This window comes from Pinus tabuliformis, chromosome 8, assembly GCF_031772625.1.
Source record: "Pinus tabuliformis cultivar Carrire ecotype Pingquan chromosome 8, CPIR1, whole genome shotgun sequence".
Taxonomy (NCBI): Eukaryota; Viridiplantae; Streptophyta; class Pinopsida; order Pinales; family Pinaceae; genus Pinus; species Pinus tabuliformis.
The window spans coordinates 699123328-699140688 of record NC_142294.1 but is presented as its reverse complement, the minus strand read 5'-3'; the positions used below and the strand labels follow the sequence as shown (position 1 = coordinate 699140688).

General features: G+C 35.5%; 1 protein-coding gene across 1 annotated transcript; it reads right to left on the bottom strand.

Moving 5' to 3' along the window:
• Positions 1 to 6273: 6273 nt before the first annotated feature.
• On the bottom strand, positions 6274 to 6750 carry LOC149237536 (uncharacterized). The gene has a single exon (XM_089369306.1). It carries the CDS (start codon positions 6748 to 6750, stop codon positions 6274 to 6276), a length of 477 nt encoding a protein of 158 aa, XP_089225432.1.
• Positions 6751 to 17361: the final 10611 nt, after the last annotated feature.

Here is a 17361-nt window from a genome sequence, read left to right as displayed (position 1 = left end):
GGAGTGTGCATTATGAAGGTTGTAGGCTGTAGGAGAGGAAATTACTAAAAGGAAATGTTGGTTAACAACTGTGACTATGGAATTTTTAATCAAAAATGTTTTGTTAAATGTGGTTGGTTTGGCTTGATTCAATCAATTATACTTATATCATTCCTCTTTTCCATAGTCACTTTTATTTATGGTCTTCTTATTATTCTATGATTTAATTCCTGAATGTTTGGAGGATAGCATGTTGTTGTTCAATGGCTTGGTCCCGTGAATGAAAAGTGAAAATATTTTCATTTCTCTTCCTCTTTGTTAATTCAATTTTAATTTTTTATAATTTATCATATCTTGCTTCAGTGACTTGTATCCTAAGGGTGATACTAATATGGACATTACTTCAATTTGAATTGCTGTGAATTGTGTCCAAGAATTTAGATTGTAAATGATGCTATTTTTACATGAGTTGGATTAACATATGTCCGGTAGAATTTTATAATGTGTATTTATATTTCATTATTTATTTATTGATTTGATTCATAAATAGATAATATAAACAACATTTAATCTTTGGAAATTGTTACAATCAACTTTCCAATTTATTTTAGTTGAAAGTTATAAAATAGTTAGTATTGGTTAGTTAATCCTTTAGTCTTGAGTTTGGTGATAATTCTTAATGTCTAATAATTTAAAACAAGTCTAGCTTGATGTGTCTCTATTTAGAAAATTTGAAGGCTTATACATTTGTAGTTTTAATGTTTTATTTGTATACTATCAAGAACTGTCAACATTTCATAGATTTATAATTGCATTCATAATTTAAAATTAGTAATTTGTTTGAATTTGAACACTTACTATAATATACATTCAATTTTTACATATTCATTGCCAGTTATAGTGCTTACTGATGCTTAATCTTTTGTATTATATTTCTGTATATTTTGTATATGTTCTAACATGATACACTAATTTTCAAGATATTTCATTAATCATTTAATTAATAGAATAGGTAAAATTAACATAAACAATAGCTTTAGATTATCCATAGGATAGTGATATGATAAACCCCTGTCATTTCCTTCATAAGATGAAGAGGCGAAAGGCCAACAAAGCCTTAAAGTGTATCAAGAGTAACCATCCCAAATAGCTTGGGCTATTTAAAGAGCTCCGATTTCAGTCACTTCTCCTTTGTTGACAAAGGTCATAAAACCTACATCAGCAAATGGAGCTAGAAGGAGGGCCTGAGGAAAATTAATAGTTAAATCATAGATTCCTCAGTCTCTAGTAATTCCAAATTTATCTTTCTTTCTTTTAGTGTCATTGTAACACACACTAGAAGGAAAGTTGGATGACAAGCTAACCTATATTGAGTTAGTGTCTTTATTGTTGCATCTAAACAATGGTTCTTGGCCACATCACTATGTGTGAGGATGCTTTTAGTTTATTATTTCTAGACATTCCTCATGAAACAACTCACCTGTTGTCTAGACTGACATTTGATGGTGAAGGGAGTACATTTGCAATAAAACATCTTGGTAAATTTTGGTATAAATGCATTAAATATAAAATTACCAATTTGAATGTTTTATGTAGATTATTCACTTTTACTTTCAAGGGATGAATAAAGGACTGGTTTGAAACATTTCCACCCTATTATGTTTTTAATTGGTTTCAATTTGTAGAAGAATTTTTAGATTCTTTTGAAACATATGATCAAAATAAGATGTGGTAGGAGTTAAGGGTTTTACTAATCGAGAATGATTCATCTTTAGAGATATTTTCAGCAAAATTCAGTCATTTCCACTTTAAATTTTTTCGCAGTGATTTGTCTCATATGTTAGATAGCATTGCTGATAATTTGTACCCTTTCATTAATCTCAATTCAATTGCATTTGGTAGATTTGACAAATAACATAACACCAAATCACAACATGAATCTTCTTTACAAATCCATATGGATCCTTTAGAAAATATACATTCTCAAAATTCCATTGAGAAAGTATAAGGGGTAGAATCGATTGATTACAACTCTATTGATAAGAAAACTAATCTCTCTTTTGGACAAGCTTCTACTAGGGATATAGTGGAAGAATGTTTAATTGTTGATCAAGATGCATTTAATCCTCACTCTAATATGTTCTTAGATGAAATTACAAAGAACACATAGATAATGATCTTGATCGTTCTAATGTCTTAATAGAGCAAGTTAGGGATATTGACTCTCCTTTTGAAAAGGAAACTATAAATCTTAATCAACAAATTACATCTTAAGAAAGATTAGATGATTGCCATAAATTTTCTTATAAATCTTTTGACTTGTCAAACATACAAGAGGAAAATCCTGATGATCATATAATGTTCGATTATTCATCACCTAAACATAACAAAAAAGATGAGTTAAGAGAATAAGGATCTCTTTAAATTATCCTTAATCATAACTATGATAGTTCGAGAGAACCTTTTCATTCCCTTGTTTTCAATTCTTTCTACTTATTTTATCCTTATTTTCTCTCAGATGTTGGTGTGCATTATTATTTTTCTAATTCATCATACATGCTGCCATCACAATCTGACTCTATCGATATAATAAGTATGGGTGATGTAACTATTGACCATGATATTCATAAAGTATAACATGATCCTCCTTTTCTTTAATCATTCATAAGGAAGCGATGTATGTTATGTGACGACTTTATTTCATTGATTTCTAACCATACACTCTCCCTTGTTGAATTTGAATATCCCACATTCCCTATCTATTGATTGAATCTAATCCTTATGCTCCATCATCGAATTTTGAATCAATTGATTTAATCAATAGGAAGGATCAAGCCAATGATTTCATTTCCACAATGAATCCTCAAAAGATACACTTTTCATTTGCAAATTTAACTCATCCAAGAAAAAATTGACATCTCAAATTTCATGATAGGATAGCAAGATGGTTTGAAGATTCATATTTTGAACATTTTTCATAAAAATGGTATAGGTCATACTTGAAAATTTTCATAAAAGTAGTAAGATCATAATTTCTTCGTTCCTAAATGAAGATCATAAATGTAAGTACAGTTTATTTACTTTGAATTCTAAAATGCTCCAATTCTTTTTTTTGATTTGGAACTTCTTTGTCATTGCAATATTGGATTTGATTCAATGGGTACATTAGAAATATGACTACAAATACTATTGTAACCATTGATTAGTTTGGGTAGGTTTATAAATAGATAAGTTTGTGTTTTATTTTCTCTTTTTCTATTGGAATAATGGAGTCATGGAAGTATCAGTTGAGGATGAACAAGGTAAATTTTAGGGGCTAATATTCGCAAGTGGGCTAATTTTCCATGATTTTTCCAAAAAAAAAAAATCATTAATTTCTATTTTTTCTAAAAACTATTTGCCTAAATTTTACAGTATAATTTTATTTTTTTTTACCTTAAAAATTGCCAAAATTTTATGTAGAGGCTACATAAAATTATTTGAAATTTGAATAGTTTTACAAAAACATTGTCAAATATTTTACAAATTGCATATTATGTACAAGTGAGATTCGCCAAGGATTCTAAACTTTAAACTAAATTTACATCCTTAAAATTTTCCTTGAGGATGAGTCACCATTGTGGCACCATCAGGGAAGTTTTCTTTATTTTCTTTCTTTCATTTTAATGTTCTTGTTCCTTATGTTTTGATACTAGTAGAATCATAAATATCTTGGAACAAGAATGTTTAAAGAAAAACAAATTACTTTTGATTATTCAGAAACTTTTCTTTTCATGGAGTTGTTATGCCTCTCAACAGTATCATGGTTGCACATTTGATTTAAAGCTATTCTAGTTGAACATTCTTATTTATTTAGCATTTAATAAGATGTGAAAGACCATGAAAAATAACATATAAGGTTGAATTAAATCCATTTTTTACACAAGTATACTATTAAAATATCAAATAGGGGAATATTTAAAATTTTCAATGATACTCTTATCCCTTGAGATTTGATACTTTTATTATCATTAATGACATACAATTTGATATTGTTCAATATTCATTGGTTCTTGGCCTAATTTTATGCTTTCTCTTTGCTCCCCTTTGACATTGGTTTCACTACTAGGTCTATTTCTATATCTCTCTCAAAAGGAATCTAAAGTTTGATGTTAAGGAAAACCTTTTCAAGGAAATTTTTGTTCTGGTGAAACTTGGTACCATGATACAATAGTCATTTTTATCAATAGAAGAATCAAGTATAAAATTTTAATTATTATTTGAAGACCATATATTTTTATAAATAATTAAAAAAAGAAAAGAAAAAACAAGTTCACTTGTAAAGGAATCAATGACTAATGAACCAAGGAAAATCAATGACTCTAGTAAACATTTGACCTTTTACGCCATCTTGTCTCTTAAGGATATTTTATACCTGCTCCCCCACTAACTAGATAATCTCAATAGAGATTAGCAATAATTATTCATGGTTCCAGTTCCTCTTTATTTTCTCTTCCTAGGATAAAAGCACTCAGGTAAAATAGGTCTAAGATATGTCCCTGTTGCGGCTACGGATGTGTGCATGCAATAATGGTTCCATTTATGACATATGATATTCCAAATCAATATTCAAATAAATTAACATGTAAATCTTTCAGAATCTACATGTCATCTCATGCCTTTAGGGGGCTTTTGAGTCTACTTCCCTAGTGAAAAATAGTTAGGATGCTTAAACATGAATCTATAACTAGTATAATGGGACACAAGCATCTAATATGGGTTAATGGGTATCTTGTCAAAGCTATGAATGCTTGCTGACAGCAGCAGCCATCCCTGGGGTATTGGGGTCATCCTTACGTACTAGTATGAATTTGACTACTTGGTTATTTTTAAGAATTAATTCCTAATAAAGTATACTTTGTTATCAATAAATTTGTTTATTATCCTTCAAAGTTATTTGGATAATATTGGAGATATTTTTATTGATTTTGATAACTATTAAAGATTAATCCATTAATGCAAATCATGGTATTTAGAAATAAGCAGCGCAGGAAGATCCTTAATTTGTTAGTCCTTGCTTGTGTAAACCTTTAGATTATGTTACCAGAGATATCTGGTTCACCCAGTATGTCGCCATTTATTGGCCCACCAATAGTTCCTCTACATTTTAGTCAGAATGATGAGGACCCTACTTAAAAATTTTCGAAAATCGCTCTCTTATTGGCACTTGACTGATTGATGGTTCCTCCTATCTTTATTGTTTGGATTTTAATATTTTTGGTTCTTCAAGATTTGAACATGTTTTTGCATATGTTTGGTTATGATCTTTGCAGATTTTGCTTTCATTGGTTTCCACATAATTTTGATTTCATAGAGTCCAATCTCTTATTCAATGAGCTTCTTTCAAAAAATTTCTAATGCATGAGATTTCGATGCTTCCCACTAGCAATTTCAAAAATTGACTACTTTTGTCACTATTACACCTTACTTCGACAACTTCCTCCTGAGTTGTTTAGCGACATCAATTTGACTTTATCTCTATATAATATTACTCCTTAAAATATATAAAAATACAAAATGTATAAATTAATATATATAATATACTGATATGTAATATAAAATATTATATATATTAAAAATAATACAAGAGGTTATATATTATATATCTGTAATATATGAATAAAATTTAAAAAAATATGGTAATATTATACTACATCTCAATTTTTATATATATATTAGATATTTAAATAATAAAAAATTACATCATCATAATTTCAAATCCCTTGAAATGCATTACGAAATGTAATATGTGATTGCACATCATGTAGGTGGTAGGCAATCATATGTTATAAAGACTTTGAAACCAAGCCCGTTTTAACATACATGCCCATTTCCGCACATCGTAGATATGGTAAACAATTTATGTCACGTATTTTTTCATCGGAGGTTCACATTAATCATGTGCCAAAGTAATAACGAGTTTTTCCCACAGAAAGAGTCCAAAAATACAATAAAGGAAGAGTTCCAACAGAGAAGCCATGAGCTGATGAAAAGAGGCCAGAAGGCCAGATCCAAAGAAAAAAGTATATCAGGAATCCATCCACATGGACCGATGCATAGACCAGATTCGGAAACAAAAATTCGCCTGAAGGCAAGGAGAAACCGTCCAGAAAAGAAACCTGTAACAGTAAACAAAAACTACATCTCGATGAAGACCTGTTCAAGAAAAACGGAAAGCCCATAGCATATTGGTCGAATCAGCTAGCATCTTTGAACAAACAGAAGCAAAAACATAGAGAAACTTGCAAGATAGAACTAGAAAGGGGGAGGGTAAAAGTCCTGGATGGAGTAACATATCCCATCAGAGGTAACCTGTAGATGCCACGCTCCCGGAGCAGATTGAAGGCCTTTTTTTGATAAGGAGTCTGCCGTCTGATTTTGTTCCCTGTGAATGAAGTTGACTGTGGCACCTTTGAAGGATGACCAGTAGAAACTGATGCGATTAAGCCAGCCCTCAAGATGAGGCCTGGAAATGGAGATTTTCCCAGCCATATAATCCACTAGAACTTTAGAGTCACCATAAATAGGAATATCTTGAAGATTTAGGAAAAGGCAGAAACTCAAGAGACCAGCAAGGGCCATCGCCTCAGCCATCATGTTAGAACCCCTTCCTCCATTCCAGTGAGCGAAGAAAAGACAGTCTTCATCTGCTTGAATATGGAAACCACAGCCATAGACCCCATTCTGTGCAGCACCGTCGAAAAACGCTCTAGGCAAAGATAAGGACGCCATAGGAAAATTTGAAACAAGAGGCCTTCCCAGCATGGGTGAGGAGGGCTGGAAAAGTAATAACGAGTTAAAGCAATGAATTACTAAATCTGTGGCACATCAAAACAAATTTTAGAAAGTCCACATTTTCTTTAGTAAAAGGAAAATTTGTAATACTTATAATAATTATATAACTATTTATTTATCGAAAGCGTTTTTTTTTTTTAAATTGACCAGGCTAAGTAGATATTGTTTTTTCTTTTCGTTTCTAAAAATGTATATATATATATATATGCAAAATGGATTATTTGGTTAAATAAAATTTGTTTATATATAAATGAATGTTATAAATAATAATGAAGAAATTTATTATGGAGGAATTCATTAGAATTGGAATAATCTCAAATCCCTAGGAAAAATATAATTTCTTCATTCCGCATACAAAACAAATCTTTGTAAAATGAACAATTCAATAATGTGAAAATATTCCAAACTATAAAGCTATATCATATACTTATTAGGTACTCCTTCAAATCAAAAGTGAGGAGTGTTTACTTATTGTTTCAAATTAAAAATGGGAAAATATTTACTCACTCATTATTAAAGAAAATTAAAGCATGTTAACAAAATTATTAACAATGTTAACATTCAAATGATAGAAAAATTATCACATTAGTTAAATAACTCACTTTCATCTAAAATAAATATTTCCATTTAAAAAAATACATTATAATTATTTTTTAAGTTATTTAGAAAAGTTTTCAGTTAATCAAATTCACTTTTAATTAACATTATTTTTTAAAATTTCAAATTTAAATTTTTATATTAATAAAAATTTGATAACCTTAATTTTTACAAATATATTACATATTTAAATTAATATATCATAAATAAAAACTAAATATATTCATTTTTAGGATGTGGTTATGGAGTTTCATGTTCAAAGTCCATAATACCTATGATGTAGTGGGGAACACATGCCTTAAATTAAATTTGATTTAAACAAGCCATTTTCGGCATCTTGTTTTACAATATTCTTGATGCTAACATATTAATAAATATGATAAGATTTACCTTAAATTATGTATTTTTAAAGATTTCTTTTAGGTGTTTAAGGGATTTTTAAAGGTATAATGATATAAAATGTTTAATTGAAAAGTTAAATGGGCTTAAAAGGATTTTAATTATGATATTAAATTAATAAATTAAAAATATGTTACATGAACAAGTGTCATATGAAATGGGTTATGGTCTTTTGGGCATTTGATAAGCCATAGTAATGGCCCATGATATTATAACAAAGCCTATTTACAAATTAAGAATTTCCACGGGATAAATATATTTAATTAATTTTTAATATCTAAATTAAAATGAAGTTTGTTATTTATTTATTTTTAATGTTTCTCAAACAGAATAATAATGATAATGATAAATTAATTTTAAGATTATGGCTAAATTATGTATTAAATTGATATATGAGATTTTTTCATTTAAAGTTTATAGAGGTATATATATTTTAATCCTCTTTGAATTTGAACATACAACATTTTACCAAAGAAATGTATACCCTTAACCGTTGTTTTTTTTTAATTTCTCTCGTTTACTTATTTTTTCAAATTAAAAACGGGGAAAATGTTTATTCACTCATTATTCAATAAAAGTAAAGCACAATAACAAAATTATTAACAATATTAACATTCAAGTGATAGAAAAATTATCACATCAATTAAATAACTCACTTTCATTTGGGTAATATGACTTATGAATGATATGGGTTTGGTTTATTGAGGAAGGATGGGAACCCTGGTACGACCAAACCTTGACACGGATTAGGGTTTGTGCAGTCTACTGGTGCTACCTCGTCTGCATCCTAGGCTAGGCCTGTCTACCATCCGACATTGTTATCCTATCTCCCAAATGTCATTTACACGCTCCATCCGTTTGCCCATTGTGCATCTAACATACTCCCTGCGACCGTGATTGAGCTCTTACCATTTAACATTTTTGCAGTTGTTGGTCCCCCACTGTGACGGTTATTCCCGAATATGGAGGCAGCTGGCATAACCCCCGGAGCAGTAATGGAGACAGATTTAATCGATTATTCAGAAGACCCCCTCGAGGTTACTTCCATTTTTAACAGGCACACAAGCACAAAAGGTTTCTTCCCATTTAGCAGAGACCTGGCTGAAGCCATCGCTCTGCTACCATCGATCACGGGTCCATCATGCGTAGTCATTAATCTGCCTAAGGTGCCGTCCTCCTGGCCACCCTTCGCCACTCCTCCTTCATCGCAGACCTCCCTACAATTTGTGGCCTGATGCATCGGCCCTAACCTTGTGGCTGGCTCATCCGGACCCTCACCCCTCCAACCATCTGCAGGCTGACATTACCCCTCTCACTCACTCCATGGTGTGCCTCCACCCCATCTGACTCCCCCCATCTCAATCCCGACAACTTTTCCCCCTTCTAGCAGCTTCACAATTATTCCCCCTCTCTCGGATGCTTTCCCCTCTATCCCTGACCTAAATCCCCCAAAACCTAACCCTAACCCATCTAGCCCTACCTTCAACGAATCATAGGAGAACGTTGCAGTCGTAGAGCCCAGACCCAGAAAACGACTAAGGTGTGTAAAATCAAAGGGGAAAGACATAATCATCAACTGAGAAGAGGATTTCCAATGGGAAGAAACCATGGACATGGCTATGAGAGTCCTGGTGGGAAGATTAAGGGGAAGGAGCTACTCAACGACAAGATTAAAACAATGGGTCGTGGAAATATGGGGACAACATCTAGCAGAACTGCCCTTCGTTCAAACCTTTGTTTGTGGCTGATTTGCATTATGTTTTGCGTGAGCAGAGCATACAAACTGGGTTTTGTACTCCTTTTGTCATATTGAAGAGGCCCCTGTAATGTTAAGGAGATGGAGCCCGCTATTTGACCCAGACAAAGAACAGCTTGGGGCTAGGCCTCTATGGGTTCGCCCCCTTCACCTGTCGCTACAATTATGGAGTAAGGACATCTTCAGGTGCATCAGAAACACCCTCGGCACCTTCTTGGAATATGATAGATCATATCTCACCACTGGGGTCATGGCCTATGGAAAGATCTTGGTTCATTTCGACATCAGAGGAGGGTTGCAGGAGCAAGTCACCCTATGCTTGAGGAACTACACACGAACCCAGATCCTCGATTATGAGGGGGTTCCATTTAGATGTAGACGATGTCACAAAGTAGGCCACCTCTTCAAAGATTGCCCTCTTATGGGGAAATTGAAGACTGGGAACAAGGGGAAGACAATTTCCTCAAAGGACCAATGGACATCGGCTGATCATTCCACTCTGACTGAGGAAGCAGATCACACAGCCCCTGAAGCAGCTGGAACCGGGCCGGCCTCAGCAACACCGAAGAAGCACGAAATAGCACCTCTCTGTCCTCTTTCCCCACCACTGACCAAGTCAAGGGCAGCCGTTGGAGCCACACTATCTTCAGGTATGTCATTTTCTGAACCTTGCTCAGTAACATTTACATTTTCTTCTGATTATCTGGATTTATCTAAGGGTCTACAATAGAGCTCTGGTTCTATGCCACCTCCCCCCGTTCACCTTGAATGTCCCCTGATCTCCCCCCTCCTATTTTCTCATGTACCCCCCCTTCCTTTCTGGAGGAGGAGCCACCTGATACAGCTCCTGAAAATGATCCCCTTCCCCATCGATACCACCTCTGATCCCTCTCCCATTCCCGGGCCCCTGATTCCATCAGCGTTGGCCTGGTACCTTCCCCCACTCCTTCGAAGCTCCCTCGAGAATGACCATCCTCCCTGTTAATAGAAAAATAGCATGCAGGGAAGGAGATCACCATGGGACGACAACTTACTCTTGATAGGGTCCTTAGAGCTCAGAATACCCTGAATTCGTCTCCCCCATGAAGTTTCTCTCTTTCAATTGCAAAGGGATTGCTAGTCCCGAGAAAAAACTAGCTTTGGGTAGGGTCCTTAAGTCTGAACGAATTGATGTGTTCTTCCTACAAGAAACTCTAGGATCCGCTGATGTCATATCTCACCTCCTGGAAACCATGCTTCCCAGATGGAACTTCCAAGCCATATATGTAAATGGTCGTTCAGGGGGCATCACCCAGTGATATAATTCCCGCTCAATAAAGTTGCTCAGCATCTGGGATGGCATTGGATTCAAAGGTCTGACACCTTCTCCATAGAGATGGGTACTGATATTAGACTGATAAATGTTTATGGGCCTTGCCATCATCAGGAAGACTTCTAGCAGCATCTATTGGTATCAGATATCCTACAACCTGACAACATCATCTTGGGAGGGGACCTTAACTTTTCTATGGGCTATTAAGAATCATGGGGGCACCATGCCTAGGTCGACCCCATATCTTCCTTCTTTGAACACATCCTAGAGATCCATAGTTATATTGATATCCCCTCTGCAAAGTTGGTCCTGACTTGGAGAAACAAAAGGTGCGGAGTGGACAGTCTTGCTAGAAGGCTATATCGCTTCCTCATCAAGGAACGATTCTTAGAGAGAGGCCTTACTTACTGACAGTGGGTAGGCTTAGGAGGAATATCCGATCACTTACCGATATACCTTGATATTCGGGGAGATATAATTAAACCTATAGCCCCCTTCAAATTCAACTCCTCCTGGTTGAAGGATGTTACCTATACCTGGTTGGTCATAGACTACTAGAAGACTCATCCACTTGCTGTTGGAAGGAACATTACTGAAGGTTTCATCAGCAATTTTGAAAGAGTTGATGAAGTTATCAAAAATCTAGGCCCATAACAAGAGGGTACAAGAAGAACAAAATCCAAGAGACATTGAATCAGAAATTGTTGTTTTGGAGGAAGAACACGGAGGACATTTTATATCAAGTGAACAAAAGGATAAGCTCATTGCCTTAATATTAAAGAGGGGAAACATACTAAAAGAGAGGGAGGAAACATGGAGATTGAGAAGTAGAGCAATATGGCTGAAGGAGGGAGATGATAACACAAAATTCTTCCACAAATTTGTAAATGGAAGAAAGGCAATCAATACCATTTGAAAACTGTCTAATGAGCAGGGTAATGAAATTAGCATAAATAATAGATTTAGATTAACCATAGGATAGTGATAGGATCTTCAAAAGAGGAAGCGATAAAAGGCCAAAAAAACCTTACAAACCATCAAGAGTGGTCATCCCAATCATCTTGAGATATTTAGAGAGATCCAGTTTGGGTCACTTCTCCTTCGTTAAAAAAGGCTATAAAAGTAGTGTCAATAGGTAGTAGATGTAGTGTAGTGTCCTATCTAGGGTGCTAGACTAGGCTATATTTATTATCGACCAGGATGCGTATACTTAGAGGCATGCGTCTAAAATATATAGACATAAAGGATTATTAGCTAAGTGGTTATGAGGGTAGGTCACAGGACTTCTTTACGGAAGACTGAGGTATGTTACCTATCACCCACACACTTAGGTCACTCAGTTAATCTACCTAACTACCACACTGTCACTTAATTCACTTATCAAATTAAAACACTGTGTATCACTTCAAACCAAGATTTCAATCTCCTTACAGAGACACCATGCACGAAACCCCTGTTTAACAAATACTCAGCATTCACTAATATTCATGCAAGCTAAAGACATCTGGAAATTATAAACATACTTCAAAATGAAAGCAGAGTTCATAACATTGCTTTAGAGGACAACAGAGGATCGAATCCCTTACAGGATACGATTCACGATCCCAGTGATGAACTGTTCAAGCGATCTCATAAACATAAACCATACGCATTTGATTGAAATCAATAACCATAAACATAAACCATACGCATTTGATTGAAATCAATAACCAATTCTAATTACTGTGCATGTCATGTAATACTCTAAGTTGCGAATGAAAAAGGAAATAGCAGTATACCAGTTTAACGCAGGGCCCGTCCGCGTTCCAGAGGTATACTGGACTATGTTCAACCGATTATCAAATCAAATCAACGCAACAAGACAAAGATCGTAACTGTAGCTGTGTTATTGATATTAAGTTCAAACTTTGTTTCAAACGATACAACGATTACCAAAACATTGATTACATAGGACTGTATTTACATATGTTTTTACAACCCTTACATTTCGAAAACGAATGTACATTCATGATATGGCTGTTGCCGCTTTTACCATGTCGAGATTTTCAAAATGTTTCTATCCTAAACTGATTTCAAAAAGGAACAAAACTAAATCAATTTAGAATGCTTTGCTGTTGCTGCCTTTGTCGCCAACATGCTATACTTTGACCACTGTTGACCGCGCATGTAGGAAGGTCGATTCTGTTGTAGGATAGGTATTCGTCCATGCTTGGACATTCTACTTTTCATCCATACCCTTCGTTCTAGCCCAGCTGTCATGCCACATGTCAAACAATGAAGCAATTACAGGATGTTGGAACTTCCTGTAGCCATTTTACCAAAAATCCCTAATTCTCTAACATAAAACTCCTAAATCAATTTCAATGCATTTTAATAACTATAGGACTATTAACTAATCAATTTCCAAGGGTTCTAAGGGATATATGATGGAAAGAAGTAGGCAAATGATATGTTTTTAGGAGGAAAAAGGAGGTCATAGGATGGTACCAACATCTCTCCCCGACTTAAGGAATTAGCATGTCCTCATGCTAACCCCGAAGTGCTTCCCTTGAACTCTGTCCCTATCTGGATCTCTGCTGCCTTTAGCAATGTGTCCACATTCTTTTTCACCTGGGCATCTTTCTGACCATGGAGCTCCTGCTTTAATCTTTTGTATTTTTCTTTGAGGGTCTTCTTCTGGTTGTACCACTTAGTGGCCCATTTACAAATATTTGTTTGCTCAGCCTCAAGTTCACTGATTCGCTCCCTTAACTTTTCATTCTTCTGCTGAGTTTCTTTACTCTGCGCTCGGAGCATCTCATTTTCTTTCTTGATAACCTTTTCTAATATATTAGCCTCCGTGAGTTCTTCCTTCAATTTCTCAATTTGTTTTTCCAATTTCTTCTGCTTCTTAATGGGAGGTGGTGACCCCTTTTCCTGCCTGTTATGGCTTTCAACCTCTATATCAGCTCCTGGTCCTGGTGGTGAGTAGTCACTACTCTCAATATCCATTGCTATAGGTGCATTGGATTCAAGCTGGTCTTCTGGTAACTGGGCTTTTGGTGCTCTCCTTGTTCTTCTTGAATAAGTGGTGAAAATTTTATCTTGCTCTGCCTTCTGAGCATCTTCCTTTCTCATTTTCCTAGTCCTTATGCTGCTCATAGGTGGAGGTACCTTGCTGGCTTTGGATACTGGGATCTCTTCATCGATATCCTTCATGAAACCTGAGTTCTCCGGCAGTTCTTCTTTGTCTTCCTCATCTCTAATTTGATTAGCAGCTAAGAACTCTTTCCACGGTTTCCCTCTTCTCTGCAATTCATGCTCAATAAGAATTTTAATTAAGCCAAAGTGATATAGGCTCTTGTCTTCATTTCCCTTCTGCTTCTGGATGGTCTTGGACATCTTGGTTAAGCTTTGTAATAGAAAATATGGTAGGCTGATAACGCATTGTCTCTTCAAGTGTAGCAGTAACTTAATATGGTATAGATAGACAATACTATAACGGCCTTCGCAGGTTACGAATTTTTGGAGAATATAGACCATCTCGTCCCAGGGATGCACCAACCAACTCCTTGGGACGCCTTTCTTCCAGTTAACTGATGAGACTCTGGATCTAGACATAAATTGAGTCCATGCCTTCTCCTTAAATTGCTTTGTCTTAAAGTACTTCTCCCCTTCTGGGCTGATCCCTATTGACTGGGCTATTGTGTCCTCTGAAACCCTGAATGAGAAGTTACCTATCAGGGCTTTCTCTCCATTGAATGTGAAGGCGAATTGTTTGGTAACCTCTTCATTACTTCCATGAAATTTCTCTAAAAATGGCAACCACTGTATCTCTCTGAGAATCGAAATGCAATCTTCATGATATTGAGAACTGTCAAACATGCTCGGTTCGACCCTATTGGTCATAATGGCAGAGGGTCGTGCTCTAGCAATTTCAGCAAAGAAATTTCAATTTGTTACCTGGTGTGTCGCTCCCTTAATATCCAGTATGATGCTCGGTCGGTCGACTGTCTTGTGACTTTGGTGGGAGTCGAAACCGAATGGTTATATTCCCTCTTGTGGCGCTCACTGCTTTCAATCCTTGTCGAAACCAAATGGTTATATTTCCCTCGTTGTGGCGCTCACTGCTTTCAATCCCTACTATGGAAGTCACGGGAGTCAAGTGTATTTGTAAAATAACTGAGAATGATGGTGAAATAACCACTATACTTACTTCATAGCGCATTCATTCTTTGGAACAGAGGAATGGTTGTACCGCCTGTATAGATGTCATCATAGGAGCGCTGGAAACGTATATGCAATACTGGGGTATGATTTCAGGGAGTCCTTTGAATCATTTGGCTACGTCGGGTGGTGGAATCATAATTCGGCCATGTGGAATACAATGAGCCCGCTTTAACATTTGTTTCCTTCCCTTTTTAAAAAAAAAAAAACTATCCACCACGTGTCCTGTTTCTATTGGTACTTGGCCAAATGGAAGATGTTGGTATGACTGTAGGGTGCGGTTGGCATAACACGGTTAATATGAAAAGGGGTAATGGATTTAGAAGTATGAAATAGATTGGGGTATGACAGATGATAAGAATTAACAGTGAGATAAGGGATGATGGAAAATGTAGTGCCCTTGAAATCGATCATAACAGTCACAGTCATTAAAATTAACATTAAAAATTAATCTAAGAAATTAAATGTTAGGAATAAGGAACATATTACACTTTCGTTGGTTATTGTTGCATTGGCATGCTGAGTAGGATTGGCATTGGCATTGGCATTGCTGACTATTGTTCATCACAGGTCCCCTGAATAGATTTGAATGCAACAGGTCCCTCTGAAATCTTGAAGATGTTCATGCAGCTCCTTATATGTATACAGGTTCATTGAGCTTGGGCATTTGATGGAGTCTTGGTGCCCAAATCCTTGTAGAAACTTGATGAAACTTTGTTGAAGTAGCCCTGAAGTATCAATCTCTTTAACAGGTCCCTTCTAGGTGTCTTAAACAGGTCCCATTACTGCTGGTGTTGGTAGCATAGTCTTCTGTACAGAACAGGTCCCCTTGCATAATGTTTATAACCAGGTCCCTCTGAGATAAAACAATGACAAAACAACTTATTTATTGAAATTTGGAATGCTGGAACAAACTGCTGTGGAAATTTACAGTGAGGAGATGAGATAGGAAATCTTTAAGAATTCACAATGGAGAGATAAAAGAACAAAATGCTGATGCCTCTCTCCCCGACTAAAGTTTTGACTTGTCCTCAAGTCATGATTCAGTTGATACATGAAACAGTGAACAAAAGAAAGAGAATTCTTACCCGCCAACGGATTGGTTTTCAAGTAGGAATTCGGGGTTAGAGTGTGCCAGAGGCTGGTTTTCACATCTAACCCATTGTTATATATATATATATATATATATATATATATATATATATATATATATATATTTTTTTTTTTTTTATTAATATTTTTTTTAGTTTTTGTTTTGTGTTTTGTGTTTTTTTTTAATTTTCTTTTTGATTTTCTAAATTGAAAGGAAATGAACTAAGGCAGGGATACTGCAGCTGAGGGCTGCAATATCTCAACCTCTCTTTGCTGAGATATTGTATGGAGAAAATCTTGCTTGCTGATAGGCTTGGTGTATAGTTTTAGGTGATGACCATTGACAGTAAAGGAATGACCTTCTCCATCAATAGTTTTGAGTTTGACTGAACCATTGTCGTAAGCCTGAATAATTTGGTATGGGCCCATCCAATGGGTGGTGAACTTGGCTTTATGATCTCTGAATTTAGAGTCAAAAAGTAAAGCCCAGTCACCTTCCTTGAACTGCTTCTTCTTGATATGTGCATCATGCCACTGCTTCCTTTGTTTTTGCATGAGGATTGTGGTTTCCTCTGCTTGCTGCCTCATTTCATCCAGCTGGTTTAACTGCTGAATTCTTTCTTTTTGTGCTTGGTCCAAGTCAATTTGCAAATCTGCAGCCAGTTTAAAAGTATGTATTTGAAACTCAATAGGAAGCATTACCTCTTTGCCGTACACCAACTGATATGGTGTAAATCCTGTAGTATCTTTCCACGTAATTCTGTAAGCCTAGAGTGCATCTTTGAGCTTCTCTTCCCAATTCTTCCTGTTCATTGCCACAGTTTTAGTAATGATCCCTTCCAAAGTTTTGTTTGTGGATTCCACCTGCCCATTGGCCTGTGGATGGTAAGGGGTACTTTTCCTATGCTTGATTTGGTATTTGTCTGTGATGTCCTTCACTAGCTTTGAGGTGAATTGAGTACCTTGATCAATCACAATTTCCCTTGGTACTCCATACCTCACAAAAATCTCTTCAAAAAGGAAATTTACCACTGTGTGTTCGGTGGCTCTAACCAGTGCTTTTGCTTCAGCCCACTTTGTGACGTAATCAGTACATACTAAGATGTACTTCTTACCATTGGAGGTTGGGTTAATGGGTCCTATAAAGTCTAGAGCCCATTTGTCAAATGGCTCTAGATGAACTTGG